Here is a 16895-nt window from a genome sequence, read left to right as displayed (position 1 = left end):
GTACTGGCTGTCGTCTGCCCGAGGCCTGCCGCACGGGAGGTTTCTAATGCGCGCCCTCTGCCCTGCCGAACGGCGTACTTTGGAGAGGTGTGCAGGACACAGAGCCCTGGCCTTCCTGAGTTTATTGTCTAAAAATAATGTTTAAGCATCTGTTCTGGAAGCCGTACACAGGTAGCATACATACATGTATATATGTATGTGATATGTATGTATTTTTCCCTATAGTAAGAGTCTCTAAAAATAACAAAGTGAGTGTATAAACCTGCTTCGAGCATGCGGTTGTGGGTAGCTCGCTGACCCCTGTGGTCTCAGTGGCCTAGACACAGCAGTCACCTAGACACAGCAGTGACCAGAGCCAAGCCCCTGTCATCGTGGGCCATGTTGTGGCCTGTCTTGTAGAACGTTGATTTCAGTAACCAGTAGAATATCACTTTTAGTTAGATGGGATCTTTCTCATCAGGTAATTCCAATCTTAACATTTTAACCTGAGTACTTTGAATTTTTTCTTTTTAAAATTTTTTTTTAGTTTGCCATAAGGCACGTGTAGTTGTCAGAGGGAAATGAGAAATCACCCCCTGGAGGGATGGCCACACCGCCATCCTGTCTCCTCCGTTTTCCTCTCGGGATTTTGGGCGCACACACACAGGTCCCAGGTGTGATTATCAAGCCACCAGGGGTGTGGGACTCAAATCATGCAGCCAGCCATGGGGGACCCAGCACCTTAACCTCCACACCACCAGCTGCCCCATTTAGAAAAGAAGTTCTAAGTTTGTTTATATGAGTGAGACGGAGAAAGACAAAGACGTAGCGCCCAGAACAGCCTCGACACCACTGTCCACCCCGCTTCAACCAGCCCACGTCGCAGGCACTCGAGACTCAGGGAGGCCCGACGCTGTTCAGCAGCCTTCCCACACAGGCCTAGCATGGAGCCTGTGTTTCCCTGGCCCTCGCCGGCCCTCACCCGCCCCCTCTGAAGGGGACTTTGACACAGAACCCTGCTGGTCAGTGGCACCCTTGTCATAGAGACTTTCCCGTCTCGCTTTCCCAGCCTGCATTCTGCTGCCGCTAGCATCGCGTCAGCCCGAGGTATAAGGGCCACGGGGATCAGAGCGAGGGTGGCATCGAGCTGTCCAAGTCCCCGCCGCTAGGTCAGCAAGGGTGCTCGTAGCCTCTGCTCTCTCCACCGGGTCAGCCTCAGAGCGTTGGCACTCCGGCAAGCTTTGTGGCCTGGAGCAAGGCCCCAGAGTGCCCTGCCGGAGCACCGCGAGCCCTGTCCAGACCACTCCAGCCTGGCGTCTCCAGTGTAGACCTCTGGGTTCTTTCAAGACAGTTTTGCAACAAACAGGCTCCTGCCTTCTATTTGTAGTCACTATGGAAACCTTAGAAGCTCTTTCCAAAGCTAAGCATACAATGAAGCACTTCAAGTGTTGGTAGGGTTAGAGACTTTAGAAGATGTTTAATTTTCTCCCCCACCCTTGCTCTCTCTGTCTCTTTAGAGAGGAAACAAGAGGGCAATGTGAATATTAACTGGGACTTGCTTTCATCTCCATCGTGGTCCGTGCAGGCTGGCCAGATCCTGGCCTGTGTCGGCCCAACAGAGAGGCCATAGTATTCATGACCCGGGGACATGGACAGCCGACAGGTGGGGCCTCGGGCTGCGTTTCGCAGCATTCTCTTCTGGACTTGAACAATGTGAAATTCTGATTTTGGACCGATCAAGCCTGAAACCCTAGACGGGCGTGTGTGGGATCTGGGTCCAGGCAGGCGGCTCCCCAGGCCTTGGTGCCCAGGGGAGATGGAGCAGAGCGCCCCTCCCGGGTCTGCCCGCTGAGCCTGTGGAGCAGCACGGGGGAGTCCTGGTCCTGCAGGTGTCGGCTGTCCTCACAGTGCGCCGTCGTGGGGGTCTAGCGATACCAGCGTGCCGGCCGTTTCTGGTGTTCAGGGCACTGAACATGAGGTGACCGTAGGGCCCCCGTGGCCAGCCTTCTCCACCCCACTCCCCGCCGCCCTCAGCTGCTGCACTTCAGGTGGCAATTCTGAAAGTGACAAAATGCCTTTTCTTCTTTGGTCTGTTCAGTAGCCAGACCTGTGGCTGTGCTAGGAACTCACTCCTTATGAATTCTCAGCTGTCATCCTCTGTTCTGGAAGGTGGGGCCTGAGGCTGGTCGGCCCAGCTGCAGACAGCACCTTGTTGGTACCTGCAGGCTCCACTCTGAGAGGCTGCTGCTCCTTGTCCTTCCTGTGAGGGAACGGCTATTAAAATGCCACAGTAACTGCTGCAAAGCGAGACAGAAAAGTAGCCCTTCCTCCCACCTGAGATAAACCCAATTAAGCCTGGCCTTTCTTTCATCCCGTCCACATGAGAACCCTCCTGCTGCTCTGTTGTCAAAGGCCTTCTTCTCACACAGTCCAGCGCCCCTGATGGGCTGCATTTATGTTGGGTTACTGAGCTCTCAGCCCTGCAAAGCCCGGAGTCAGAAACCACACTGCGAGCAAGAGGAGCACGCACGGCCCTGTGTGGGTTGCGCAGTGCCGCCGCAGCCCCACCCTGTCACTCTCGCACCTGGATACCCAGTAGACATTTCCCAGCCCCATGCCAGTGGTACAAGACAGAAGCGAGTGAGATCTCGGTCGTTACAAGCAGTTCCCGTGCATGACTGTGAGAGGTGGGTGCACACAACCGCTCTCAGTACGTTTTGCACACCTGCTTGTGCTGGGAGCCCAACCAGCTGCTGAGGATGTAGAAGTGAGTCCAGCGTGGTGACCGCCTTGACACAGGCAGATAGGATGGTGCCGTGCGGAGGACTATCAGAAAGGAAAGGGGAAGAGAAGCCTGTGGGAACGAACACCAGATGCAAGCAAAGCTGTCCACCCGAACCTAGGACAGGGAGGGGAGGCTCCCTGGAAGAAATGGTGCTTAGCTGGGTCTCAGAGACTGTACACCCTATGAGAAGGGGAGCCGCAGCGAGGGGACGTCTGTCCCAGGCCAGGGACTCGCGTGTGGAAGACGAGTCTTCGGTGTGACTGTGGTGGCTGAGAGGTGAAGGCGCTAGCCATTGCTGCTGTCGGGCTGGTCCTTGTCTGTCCTGTACTGGAGGCAGGTTGATCACTTTACGTTGTGGGTGATGGTGCTTCCTCGGGAGACACTGTCTGCACCTGGCAGGGATGGTGTGGGTGCTGGACACTCACTTAGCCCGCTCGTCCTCCAGTTCGAGGCCCGCGGCGCGTTCACGCAGTTTCCAGTTTCCTGCTTGCGGTTGCAGCTCAGTGAGTAGCCAGGAAGCTTCAGAAGAAGAAGTATTTTGCTTCTGTCAGTTACCATTAGACATTTACACACCCGACAGCCCTGTTCTATACCCTCTGGACGAGACCAGTGCTCACGAGTGTACCCGGAGGTAAGCCTCCAAAGACCAGTGGTAATTTGGTCAGCTGACATCAGTTGGTCTTTTCTTCTGTGCCAGGCTCTGTGTCCAGGTCTCGAGGTCCAGAAATCCATGACCCACAACTCCTGCCATGGTACATCCGGGAGAGGACGACAGGGACTTCCTGCTGTGCTCAAAGAAGCACAGGGTCCAGGCCCCAGGCCATCAAGGAGGCCATCAGGGAATCTGAGGGTAGCCAGGAGAGACTAGATGGAGCAGCCGTTCAAATCCCAGAAACAGCCCAAAGAGGCAGCTGCCCATGCTGTATACAGTCCAGCTGCCCGACGTGAGTGCCCAAGGTCACTTCACTACTTTCTTCTGAGATTCTTGGACTTAGATGAGGACCGTGTTGATTCGCCGTCTATTGCACTTGGGCAAGAAAGAGCTTCAGCCTTACGAATGCTGGGCCTTTGTGGCCTCGCTTGGAGCTGGGGTAGCCAGGGCTGTCTGAGAGCCCTGCCCCCAGGTCACAGGGTCCAGGGCAGCTCAACCTCAGCTCAGGGTTGACGCCTCTCAGAGGCAGCCCAGGATGTGAAAGGCCCTGGTGAGAAACACCCAGTGGGCACTGGGGAAGGACTTGCTCTCATGGTGCCCCTGTCAGACCCCACGCACAGAGGCCTCTTTGGAGAAGCATTTACTCCACCCTGGGCTCTGTCGTTCTCTAGACCACAGTACCAGGCCCAGTGGCAGCAGGCCTGTCCCAGGAGTCTCGGACTAGTCCCGTGAGGCCCTCTGAGCTGTCAGACACCTGAGGACATAGCGACCGCGTGCTGCCTCCATCCTGTCCCCTGATACCCAGGGTATAAGGAGAAGCTCGAGGGGCCTGGGCCAGCGCGACAGGGAAGGTCAGGTGCTTTTGAGAGCACTGGTATTCAGACTAAACGTGCAAATCCTCCACAGGCCTCCTGGCTTGGTCTCTAAGATAATGAAAGGGGATTCCACAGTGACTCCTAGGAAACGGTCCTCACTCCCTGGCTGGGCTCCCTTAGCCCGTGGCCATCTTCCCGTCTGGCTCTAACCAGGCATCTTCGAGCCCACTGTCCCGTGGTGACTCAGTAACGTAGATCCAAGAGAAGAGACGGCACGCACGCGCCCATGCCTCATGTGCGTCCTTGTGTTGTAAACTTCCGTTTTAGCCACTGAGCCTTTGCCTCTGCATCCCTCCAGCCAACACTGAGTGCCTCTCCCGCTGGTTGCAGACACAGCAGGCCCTATGTGCACGTGCACATGCCAGCACTTGTAAATAGCGCTGCTCTCTGGGCACCTGTTCACGGAGTACACTCTAAAGAAAACCTCGTGCCCTGAATCTGGGCTGCCCGTGTCCCTGGGCCTCTCTGCTGCTTTCCCAGTGATGCTCCCATGACGTAAGACAGAAACAGGTGTTGGCCACTTCCTTCACTCTGGCTGCAGTTCTGACCCAGTGGGTGGTGTACGCCATCCGAAACCTTACGGAAGACAACAGTCAAAACCAGGATCTGATCGCGAAGATGGAGGAGCAGGGGCTGGCCGACGTGTCCCTACTTAAAAAGATGGGATTCGAAGTTGAGAAGAGGGGTGAAAAGCTGATTCTGAAATCTCCTGGTGACAAGCCGCCACCGGTAAGTGTGCCGCCCCCCCGCCCCTCTTCCCCAGCATGGCCATAGCACGGTTCTGGTCAGGCGAGGGTGGGAAGAGTTTGCCCTCTAAAATGGCTAGAGAGCTGAGAAAAACCTCAAGGAGGGATGTGAGCTTTTTTTTTTAGACTTTATGCTGCTATTTTCTTTTTTTTTAATAGAGGTTTTTGCTTTAGGGCACGTGCGCTTGCCAGGACCGTGTTGATTCGCCGTCTATTGCACTTGGGCAAGAAAGAGCTTCAGCCTTACGAATGCTGGGCCTTTGTGGCCTCGCTTGGAGCTGGGGTAGCCAGGGCTGTCTGAGAGCCCTGCCCCCAGGTCACAGGGTCCAGGGCAGCTCAACCTCAGCTCAGGGTTGACGCCTCTCAGAGGCAGCCCAGGATGTGAAAGGCCCTGGTGAGAAACACCCAGTGGGCACTGGGGAAGGACTTGCTCTCATGGTGCCCCTGTCAGACCCCACGCACAGAGGCCTCTTTGGAGAAGCATTTACTCCACCCTGGGCTCTGTCGTTCTCTAGACCACAGTACCAGGCCCAGTGGCAGCAGGCCTGTCCCAGGAGTCTCGGACTAGTCCCGTGAGGCCCTCTGAGCTGTCAGACACCTGAGGACATAGCGACCGCGTGCTGCCTCCATCCTGTCCCCTGATACCCAGGGTATAAGGAGAAGCTCGAGGGGCCTGGGCCAGCGCGACAGGGAAGGTCAGGTGCTTTTGAGAGCACTGGTATTCAGACTAAACGTGCAAATCCTCCACAGGCCTCCTGGCTTGGTCTCTAAGATAATGAAAGGGGATTCCACAGTGACTCCTAGGAAACGGTCCTCACTCCCTGGCTGGGCTCCCTTAGCCCGTGGCCATCTTCCCGTCTGGCTCTAACCAGGCATCTTCGAGCCCACTGTCCCGTGGTGACTCAGTAACGTAGATCCAAGAGAAGAGACGGCACGCACGCGCCCATGCCTCATGTGCGTCCTTGTGTTGTAAACTTCCGTTTTAGCCACTGAGCCTTTGCCTCTGCGTCCCTCCAGCCAACACTGAGTGCCTCTCCCGCTGGTTGCAGACACAGCAGGCCCTATGTGCACGTGCACATGCCAGCACTTGTAAATAGCGCTGCTCTCTGGGCACCTGTTCACGGAGTACACTCTAAAGAAAACCTCGTGCCCTGAATCTGGGCTGCCCGTGTCCCTGGGCCTCTCTGCTGCTTTCCCAGTGATGCTCCCATGACGTAAGACAGAAACAGGTGTTGGCCACTTCCTTCACTCTGGCTGCAGTTCTGACCCAGTGGGTGGTGTACGCCATCCGAAACCTTACGGAAGACAACAGTCAAAACCAGGATCTGATCGCGAAGATGGAGGAGCAGGGGCTGGCCGACGTGTCCCTACTTAAAAAGATGGGATTCGAAGTTGAGAAGAGGGGTGAAAAGCTGATTCTGAAATCTCCTGGTGACAAGCCGCCACCGGTAAGTGTGCCGCCCCCCCGCCCCTCTTCCCCAGCATGGCCATAGCACGGTTCTGGTCAGGCGAGGGTGGGAAGAGTTTGCCCTCTAAAATGGCTAGAGAGCTGAGAAAAACCTCAAGTAGGGATGTGAGCTTTTTTTTTTAGACTTTATGCTGCTATTTTCTTTTTTTTTAATAGAGGTTTTTGCTTTAGGGCACGTGCGCTTGCCAGGAAGACAGAGACAGACAGAAAGCAAGAAATCATCTCCCCCCACCCCCGGGGGTATGACCACGTCGCAATCCATCTCCTCCATTCTCCTCTTGAGATCTTGGGCACGCACACACACGCGCCTGGCGTGAGTTTAAGCCGCCGGGTCCGGGACTCGAACTGTGGTCAGCTACATGGGAGTCCAGCGACACAGCCATTATGCTAACTGCTGGTCCCCTATACTGCTATTTTCTTAAAGAATTAAAATTTCAATCAAATTCATTCTGGCGAAGACATGTATAAAATACATTTAAAAAGCAGCATATCAGAATTCATGCATGATCTAAAAGTAAGTTTCTAATGGAAATTAGATTCTTCAAAAGATGCGGTATCACCACAGAGAGGACCGCGGCTCCTGCGTAGTGCTGGGTCGTCCCAGGCTCTTCTCGGGCACTGGTCACGGCTGGCCACATGCTCTCTCCCTTTGTCTGCAGATCCGTGTAACTAGATTTGCTGTATCTACCATTTTGATTCTTTTTCCTTCCTAGTGACTGGACGGTCCATTGAAATATCTGACTTTTTAGAATCTGCTTCATGGATTTTTCATCTCCTGCCGTACGTGAACTTGCAGGTGTTTGAAGATGTATGAGTACCCATTCGGGAGCCTGTGAGTCTGCGGATGTAGTTCGATGTGTAGAGGAGAAGCGAAAGTAGTGCCTGCGCGCTCTCCCTCTCCCTCCCTCTCCCTCCCTCTCTCCCTCTCTCTCTGCTTTCAAGTGCAGCTGTGCTCCGCCTTTGTCGCTGGTAGTGGTGCATTTACGTGATGTGTTGTACTTACTGTGGCAGCAAATAATAAACCCTTCTCTTTGAGGGCATGTCTCTTATTTGGCAAAGACTTGCGCGTTTGCTTGGGTCCCGCGTCCCTCCGGAGGGCAGGGTGGCTTCGTGCCTTTGTTTCCTGTCCTTGCTGGGTTTCTCAACCCTGCCAGGCAGCCGAACTTTCTCATTGTAATTAATTCTAGCCGTATCTTTTCACCCCTTCTGCCTTTCCACAACATTGACAAGACTCACTTCCAGTTAATTAATTCGAGAACCCTCCCTCTTCATTTGCAGTCCTGGGCTGTGCTGTCCCTGAGGCCTGTCCCTTTAGAGTGGAGCAGGGAGCGAGACCCTGAGAGACCATGTGAGCGCTTAACTCTTCTCTTCCCAAGACCCATCCCACATAAAGTGTGCCCGCTTGCCACCGCAGGCCCAGGCCGTGGGGAGGTTTTCTGCCCTGCCCTGTGTGCCGTGCCTCGGCCTCACACCCATCCATGTCTCCTCTTTTACAATCCCTGGTCTCATAAGAGGCCCTTAGTTGTAGCGGTGGCTTCGCTGGCATTGCCAAAGCAGCTTTAGAGAGCAGTTTACAACCCCTGTCTGCCTACCCACCACCTGTTTCTCTCGACCTCTGCTCTGTGTGCACATGCCCGAGGCAGAGCGGGATCGACCACCTGAAACATTAATGTAATCGGCAAAATCCAGGGGAGATCGTGTTGTAAATGCTGAGTGATGGCATCTTCTCGAATGGTCACATTACGACATAGAGACCACAGACTTGACAGCTTACACTGAGCCTTCCAAAGTAAAAACAACAAAGGCCCAAACACAAGTTCTACAGAAACATTGTGCTCCAAAGTGAAGTTCATATTGTTGTTTGTAGCCCTATTTAAACTGCTTTTTAAAGCCAGCCTCGGCAGGTTGAGAGTGAAATGAGCGGTCTCCCACATCAGCTTCTAAGATGGCGGCAGCTCTGTGAATAACATTTTTCTCCCATTTATGACACTCCATCAGTAAAGAGCCGTTGCGTGATTTACATAACAAAGAAGCTTTCTGTTCTGGGGCATGAAGAGTTAAGTCCCATCCTCTGAATGGAAGCCTGGCCAAAGGGAAACAGTGGGAGTCCGTTTTTCCTTTTAACAAGTTTGCAATAGACACTTCTTTTTTTCCGTCTCAATGGATGTGTGCACACCAGTGGAATCACACAAACACGTCGGTATGAGCCATATAATAACAAACACAAATAAATAAAAGGGAGCCTTGTGAGCACACAGAATGGGGTAATGGTTATGTGTTTTCCAAATAGGAAGTGTGGGGCTTGCATAGCAAAAACATGCTGATGACTGCATTGTGGCTGCCTTGGATCCCCTCGGATAGATTCATTCTTGAGCACAACAGCGTCCCTGTCTTCTACCAGTGGACTCAGACCTTCTGAGAACCTTGTTTTACATCCTACAGAGGATTAAATCACCACCACAATCAGTCATTAAGAAAGGAGAAGAAAGCAGGCCAGCCTCGCAAAATGTGTGAAGAGACAGGATGGTCACAGTGAGTTTTGTGACCCTATTATTGCTTTCAAGAGCAAGCTGACAAAGCTTTCAGCCCGCTTCGTTTTACCAGGGAAGCGCTTGTTTGCTTGACATTGAGTCCCAAGTATTTGCAGAATGCATATTTCTTAATGCCCTAACAGTGAGTGTTACGATTTCAATACTATACTACTAGAATGTTTCGTATGAGTACATCTTGTGGGTTTTTCGGTTTTAGAAGCTAACATTAAAATGCAATGTTTCGTTCAGTAACTTCAGAATCTAACTACAGGATTTGGAAACTACTGAAACAGGTCCTTTGCAAAATGAAATTCAGAGAAGTAGCTGAGGGAGACAGTACATTTTAAATAACAATATTAATATGTGTATGTGTATATCTATGTCCGTTCTCTTTTGAAGTCGTTCATATGCTGCTCTAATAGCAATGTCTTAAATGTTATTTAAATGATTATTTTATTTTACTGTAAGTTCTATCCTTGAATGAATAAACAGAGATGCCAGTTTTTGCAGGAGGAAAAAAAATATATATATATATGTGTATATATATATATATATACATTTCATCATGGGCTAGCTAGTAGTGTGGTAGTTAAGGCAGCTAGATCCCACATGGCCACCTATGTAGTTCAATTCCCAGGCCTGGTGGCTTGAAAAACACACTGGGTACATGTGTGTGCATGGCTTAAATCCTGAGAGAAGAATGGAGCAGAAGGGATTGTGGCCTGCTCGTCCTTTGGGAGTGGGGGAGGGCAGGTGGTCTTCTTCTCTCCCTCTCTCCCTCTCTCTCTCTCCACCCCACCCCTCATCCTCTCTCCAGCGAGTGTACATGCCATGTTGCAAAATATATATATATATTGATACATATTACTGATGATATATATGTCAGTAAATTCTCTGCATAAAAGACTTTATTTTACACTCAAAAGCAGTATGAGTGAGGCAGAATTTATAAATGTTGAGAACATTGAGGGAAAATTTTTTTCTAGAATTTTTTATTGGATCAGAAAAGTCATAACACATTTCTGCATAGGAAAGCATAGAAAAATACATCATGACCTTTCCAATGACCCAATAATTGTATTTATTAATATTTTTAAAAATTTGTTATAGGGCACATATGCTCACCAGAGAATGACGAGAAGATAGGGAAGGAAAGTGAGAAAGCAAGCTGCCAGGTCCAAGACTCGAGCCATGACCAGCCATGTCCAAGTCCAGTGCCTTACCCACCACACCAGCTGCTGGCCTGAGGAAAAGTCTTACTATTCTAGTATCTGGTACAAAAGCAGGCCTCTGGGATATAGGGCCTTTTTGGTGCTGTCCAGGGTTCTGACCATTTCATCTACATTGGCCCAATACAAAAAATCAATGAAAAACCTTGTTTTCCAAACTCCGTTTTTCTCCTCTGCTTGCACACCACGATCTGTCTTCCTCTTCTGCACATGTTTCAATAGATTTATTTGGATTGTTTAGGTCAAATGTTATGTGATACTTTCTTTATAATACAAATTTACCATCTACAGCATGTGGGTGCTTCAAAAACTTCATGGAAAATGGCATTAAGGTCCAACTTTGGTGTGGAAACACCTTGCAATCTGTGTATAGTTGTTTGCTAATATGGATTTCCATGAACTTTTAAAGACCTCTTGTAGTTCTTATGTGTGTTTTGTTTGGGGCAGAGGGAATCAAAAATTCTGTTGGGCAAAATTAAGTTGGAGGTGCTTCTGAGCCATGCCAGTGGAGATGACTTACAGAGTAACCGGCCGTGGACCAGAGCACGGGAGACGGCACACACCCGAGTCGACTGTGGAGCGCCACGTGCACAGGTGCCTGCACCGGAGCACGGAGTAACAGGATCGTGGCAGGCTAGTGAGGGGCAGGTGAACGAGCAGCCCACACATTAGGAGCCCTCGTACATAGGGTTTTAGTGGCTTTGTCAGCAAGATGTACAATAACTGGCCTAACCATTCCCATCTTGTTACGTGTCTAGCTTTCTGGTTCTTGTCATTGTAAATGCTGCAGCGAACATCTGGGTGTTTAAAGCCACATCTGTGCTATAGGTTGTGTGCTATGGGAGGGTAAGGCAGGAAGATACGGAGTTGAAGATGTTCTCAGAGATGTATTTATATTAGAAAAGAAGGGACCAGCAGTTAGCGTAATGACTATATTGCTGGACTCCCATGTAGTCGGTTCGAGTCCCGGACCCAGTGGCTTGAACTCATGCCCAGCGTGTGTGTGTGTGCATGCCCAATGAGAATGGAGGAGAAGGGATTGCAGTATGGCCGTCCCCCCGGGGGGGTGATTTCTCACTCTCTGTCTCTGTCTCTCTCTGTCTTTCTGGAGAGTGCACACGCCCTATAGCAAGAAAGAAAGAAAGAAAGAGAAAGAAAGAGAGAAAGAGAGAAAGGAAGAAAGGAAGAAAGAAGGAAAGAGGAAGGGAAGGGAAGGGAAGAGAAGGCACTTCCCAATTTCATGATGAGTGACTAGGGAATTCTGACCAGACTTCCCTGGAAACAACTAAAAAGCAAGCCAGCATGGTTCAAAACTACTACCACAATTTGATGAGGACTTACAGGGCCAGGGTCTGGGAATGGACAGTGACCCCGGGAGATGTCTGCGAAGTGGTCTGCTTCTTCTTCTGGAAGGAATATTTGCTTCAGAGAAAGAAGCAGAGAGTTGAAGAGGCCGGGGGGTGTCCACCATAACCTGGAGGACCCGCGGCCATGGAAATCGGCTCCCTGTCAGCCTTCTTCTTTAAGTTGAGACACTGAAGGCCGCGTCAGCAGGAGAATGGTGGACCAGAGACAGCTCCTCCCAGGGGCCGCGTCAGTAGGGGAATGGTGGACCGGAGACAGCTCCTCCCAGGGGCTGCACTCAGTTTCGGATCGTTCCACCTCCAGAAGCTGAACTGAGGTGACGGGTGCTGTGACTTCTGACTCTGGGGGTATCAGCACCCCGGATCCTGCTGTTCTCGGTACCTGGCCACACAGACCTCTCTGGGAAAGACAGCAGAACGCTTAGTCTTGAATTACTTCTTTAACTCTCTGGTATGCGGTGTGGCACTCAGTCAGAAGTATTAGGAGGTGACAAGACAGCGTGAGCGAGAGTCAGAGAGACCCTCACTAATGGAGGCAACGTACAGGGCTCCAGATAGTCCAGTTAGCACCAGAAACTTGAAATACCTTTGTTCAGCATGTTTAAAGAAAAAAAGGACATTGAAAGTGTCAGCAAAAGAAGGGACATACTGGGAAGGGAGATCAAGTGGGAATTCTCAAACTGAAAAAAGTAAACAAAATTAAAGAAATAGAAGATAAGCTAGTTGAAAACACCCGAAATGAGTTGCTGAGAGACCAGATGTGGTTAGATATGGAAGACGGGGTAAGAGACAGGTGGGATGTGGTGAAAAGGTTGAATACCCCTACTCACAGTCTGAAAGGGAGAGAAAAGTGGGTTTTCATGTTTAATAACACTTGAAAATCGCAGTTAAACCCTGGGTTTGCCAAGAAGGCAATACTGAGAGAGAATTCCCCTGAGAACCACTTAGCCGGTCTTTATCCCTTTCCTTCAGTAAGCCAAGCAGTAATCGTAACGAGCAAGGGGAGAGACCCGAGATAAACATGTTCACAAACAAAAAGGCATTTGGGCAGACGTGGGCTGGATTTCACGTGTTACTGTCCGAACACCCAGTGCCTCAGAAGGTGACAGACCCGAGGACACGACGAGCCTCTTACTTGCCATTCGGGTTGCGGTACTTTGTGTAACAACTACCACAAACAAGTCCGGGCTCACAGGAGGCAGGTCCGCTCTGGCCTTCTGTAACGGAAGGTCAGGCGTGGGTCACAAAGGCCGTTCCTACATCAGAGTGGGACAGGGGCAGTGCTGAGGAGAGGCCAGCCAAGAACTTTCTAAACCGATGTGTCAGACATCAAGCCAGAGATTCCAGAATCCCAGGGAACCCAAAGCACAATAAGATCAAAGAAAAGAGAACCAGCAGGTGGCATGGTGATTAAGGTGCTGGACTCCCACATGTCTAACTATGGTTCAAGTCCCAGACCCAGAGGCTCGAAATTTACTCGAGGTGCAGGTGCATATGCGTGTGTGCCCAAAGTCCCAGGAGAACGGAGGAGAAGAGCGTGCGGTGTGGCCATTCCCCCGGGAGGGTGGTGATTTCTCACTTTCCCTCTCACTGTGTCTCTCTGGCAAGCACATGTGCCCTGTGGCAAAAACCTAAACAAACAAACAATAATTAAGTCGAAGAAAAGGACACCCCATAGGACTGCCAAGATTGAGTGACTGCTAAGGTTGAGTGACAGTAAAGTAACTAAGGCGCCTTGAAACACGGGATCAGCAACTTCTATTGCGTCTTAAAGAGCCTGCCCCCTGAGCTCACGGATGTGGTCCTCTCCCTGAAGGCAGGTGGGACCTGCTGCTCGCTTCTACCAGAATATGGAAAAGGTGGATGCACTTGTGTGATGGGGTAAGGGACAGCACTGCCCACATTCCGGCACCCCTGCCTTCTCACTGCCTGCTCTAATGAAGCAAGCTGCCACGCTGTGAGATGCTCAGTGGCAAGGAAATGAGGGAGGCTTCCAGCCGACGGGTCCCCGAGAACAGCCGCCTGCATGAACATGGAAGCCAGCCCCTCCCCGGCGAGCCTGGAGCTGACTGCGGACGCAGAGCACCGCGCCGGCAGAGCTGCAGCTGCACACCTGACCCGCAGGGGCTGGTACATGTTCTTGTGTTAGCCCTTTGGTTTAGGGGGAATTTCTTACATAGCAGATTACCTTCAAAGGAGCAGACACAAGGCAGACAGCTGAGTTACCAGCAGAACGTGGAAGCCAGAAGACAAGACAGTGGTGTATTTTGAAGAATTGGAAGTCATCATAGAATGTTCTGTGCCCCCGGATTCCCCTCCTCTGCCCTATACTCCTCCCCGACCTCCCACTGCCAAGTTCTTTCACAACTGAAAGGGGAATAAAAACATTTTAGATAAGCTCTTGGGAATTTGTCACTAACACTTTCGCTATAAGAAATGCTAAAGGGTGTTCTCTTGCCGGGGGCCAGAGGGGGACTCCCCAGGGGAGGGTTTAGTTTCAGAAAAGGAAAAGCAAAAGTAATATTAAGCAATATTACTTTGAATTGACAACTAAAAGAAAAAACTGACAAACCCACAGTCATGGTGATTTTAATAAGGCTTTCTTGGAGGTGGAACCCACAGGCAGAAGCGGTGGTAAGGGCTCGAGGCGCGCAGCGAGCAGGGACGACCCTGTCCAGCGTCTGGGACACCACACCTGACAGTGTGGAAGTTTCAAAGGTAGACCTGGAACTGGTGACCGAAACCGAGCCTTCCATCCTGCCATAAGACAAATGTCAACAAATTTCCAAAGGATCGGAATGGCACATACGGTACGCTTCGGCTGTAATACAGTTAAGCTGCGTATTCATACCAGAAAGAGGTCCCCACACTTACAGAAACTGTAGCGAAGGATACACATTTCAGTTACCTAGGTATCAGAAGCAAGCAATGGGAATCAGTAAATACTTCTAACAATGTTAATAGAAAGATCGTGGGCTGTAGCAAAAGCTACTGTTACAGGGAAATCTGTTACCTTAAATGTCAGGAAACCAGGGCCAGCTGGAGTGGCTAAGCAGGAGGCTGCTGCTGCACAGTGGGTGACTGGCTGTCCGCGAGGCCAGCTCGGCTCCCAGGCCTACCCGTGGTCCTGGGCACTGGGAGGCTGGGGCAGGAGGCCAGACACGGTGGGATCTGTCCAAAGTGCCTGTCCATCTCCCTTCCTCCACCTCGTGTGCTCTCTCAAAAAGAAAAAAGGCCAGTGACCTAAGCATCCATTTTAATTAGACAAAAAAAAAGAACTTAAACCGAAAAATTGAAAAAGAAAATAAAAAGGGGAGCAGAACGCAGTTAAACAGGAAACATACAACCAAAAGAACCAAGCCAAAAGCTGTTTCTTGGGAAAATGTGTTAAACTGACATTGCTGAGGTGAGGTCAGTCAAGAAAAAAGAGCACCCAGAAAATCGTTATCACTGTAGACCCTGTGGACATGGAAAGTATGTAAAAGAATATTGTGAATACATTATCCTTAAAATTTTGCAGTTTTGGGGCCCAGCAGGTGACATGGTGGTTAGGGCTCTGGACTCCCATATGACCAACCACAGTTTGAGTCCTGGACCTGGCAGCTTGCTTTCTTACTTTCTCTTTCTCTTTGTCTCTCTGGTGAGTGTGCATGCCTGATAGCAAATTAGTAAATAATAATAATAAATAAAATTAAGTAAATCTTTTTAAAAATTTTTTATTTTTAGATGACATGGGCAAATTTCTTTTTAAAAAATGCGGAACAGACATGAAATAGAATAGCGTATGGGTTTTTAAAAATATTTTAATTTTTAAAATTTGCACAGATGGCCCAACATGGTGGTACAGTTGGTAGCAAACTGAACAGTGGTGGAAGCCACATGGCTGGCCACAGGTTTGGGTTCCCGGGTCAGCCTGAAACACACCCGTGTGTGCACATGTGCCCAGGTTCCTGGCAGGAGAGCTGGGGAAAGGGGATTGAGGTGTAATGAAACCCTGTCCAGGGTCTCTCTCTTCTCCACCCATGAAAAGTGCATGCTCTCTATCATAAATAAGATAAATAACATTTAAAAGAAAAGAAAACTTCCACAGAGGAGACTTCAACCTCAGCTTCAACAACAAATCCCACCAACATTTTATGAAGATATACTGCTAACCACACAAAGTCTCGTAGAAACAGAGGGACATGTCATGACTCACTTTATGACCTTGATATCAAAACCTGAGCCTTTTCTTGGGGCCAGCAGTTAACGTAATGGCTATGTCGCTGGACTCCCATATAGTTGACCGCCGTTCCAGTCCTGGACCCAGTGGCTTACACTCATGCTGAGTGCATGTGTGTGCATGCCCAAGATCCCGAGAGGAGAATGGAGGAGAAGGGACTGTGGTGTGGCCATCCCCCCTGGGGGGTGATTTCTCACTTTCTGTCTCTGTGGGCGACAACTCCCCCTTACGAAAAACCCTTATAAAAAAAAAAAAAAAAAAAAAAACTGAGCCTTTTCTTCAGAAGAAAAGTAAGGGGCAGTCTCATCAACCTCTTGCCTAGGCCCCTAAACACAGTATTAGTCAACTGTATATTAGGTTGTTGGCAAAGTTTTTGAGTAGGAAACTACATCATGACTTTTCCAACCGCCTGGTATTTTAGGGATGCAGGGTTGTTAATAAGTCAATTACTTAGCTTTGCCATGAACTGAAATCTTCAGCACCCAATGCAGAAAAACAATGATAAAATTCAAAATACTGTGATTTAAAAGAAAGCTTAGCAGGGCCAGCAGATGGCGTAATGGCTACGTCACTGGACTCCCATGTAGTCAACCACGGTTCAAGTCCTTGACCCAGCGGCTTAAAACTCATGCATGTGTGTGCGTGCCCAAAATCCTGAGAGGAGAATGGAGGAGAAGGGATTGCAGCGTGCCCATCCCCCTTGGGGTGGGGTGGGGCAGTGATTTCTCCCCTTCTGCTTCTGTCTCTCTGCCAAGTGCATATGTTTACTCTTAAATTAGGAAGGTGAAATATCCCGTGAAAAATAGGATGGGGTATGGGGTGAAGGCTGGGAAAGAACGGAAGTAGTGGGGTTGTCCACATGGCTAATGTAGAAGGAGTCTGCACGGAGGGGGTAATGGCTGATGGTTAATGGTTAAGTTACAAAGAGCCAAAGACCTAGAAAAGTAGCTTTTTATTCTTTAAAGAAATTACTTAATTTTATTTATTATCATCATCATTATTATTAAGTTTTTAACCAGAGAGAGAGAAAGTGAGAAAGCAAGC

General features: G+C 50.0%; 1 protein-coding gene across 2 annotated transcripts in view; it reads left to right on the top strand.

Annotated features, from left to right (window-relative positions):
• Window positions 1-7554, top strand: part of ATXN10 (ataxin 10) — a 229583-nt gene extending 222029 nt beyond the window's left edge. For both annotated transcript variants that reach the window (XM_006164634.3, XM_006164633.3), the window contains exons 12-13: window positions 4833-5020; window positions 7219-7554. In XM_006164634.3, coding sequence (XP_006164696.1) covers window positions 4833-5020; window positions 7219-7221 — 191 coding nt within the window. In that variant the 3' untranslated portion in view covers window positions 7222-7554. The remainder of the gene's footprint in view (window positions 1-4832; window positions 5021-7218) is intronic.
• Window positions 7555-16895: the final 9341 nt, after the last annotated feature.

The sequence above is a fragment of the Tupaia chinensis genome, unplaced genomic scaffold (assembly GCF_000334495.1).
Source record: "Tupaia chinensis unplaced genomic scaffold, TupChi_1.0 Scaffold143651_1, whole genome shotgun sequence".
NCBI classification, from domain to species: domain Eukaryota; kingdom Metazoa; phylum Chordata; class Mammalia; order Scandentia; family Tupaiidae; genus Tupaia; species Tupaia belangeri.
This window is presented reverse-complemented; position numbering and strand designations above follow the sequence as displayed.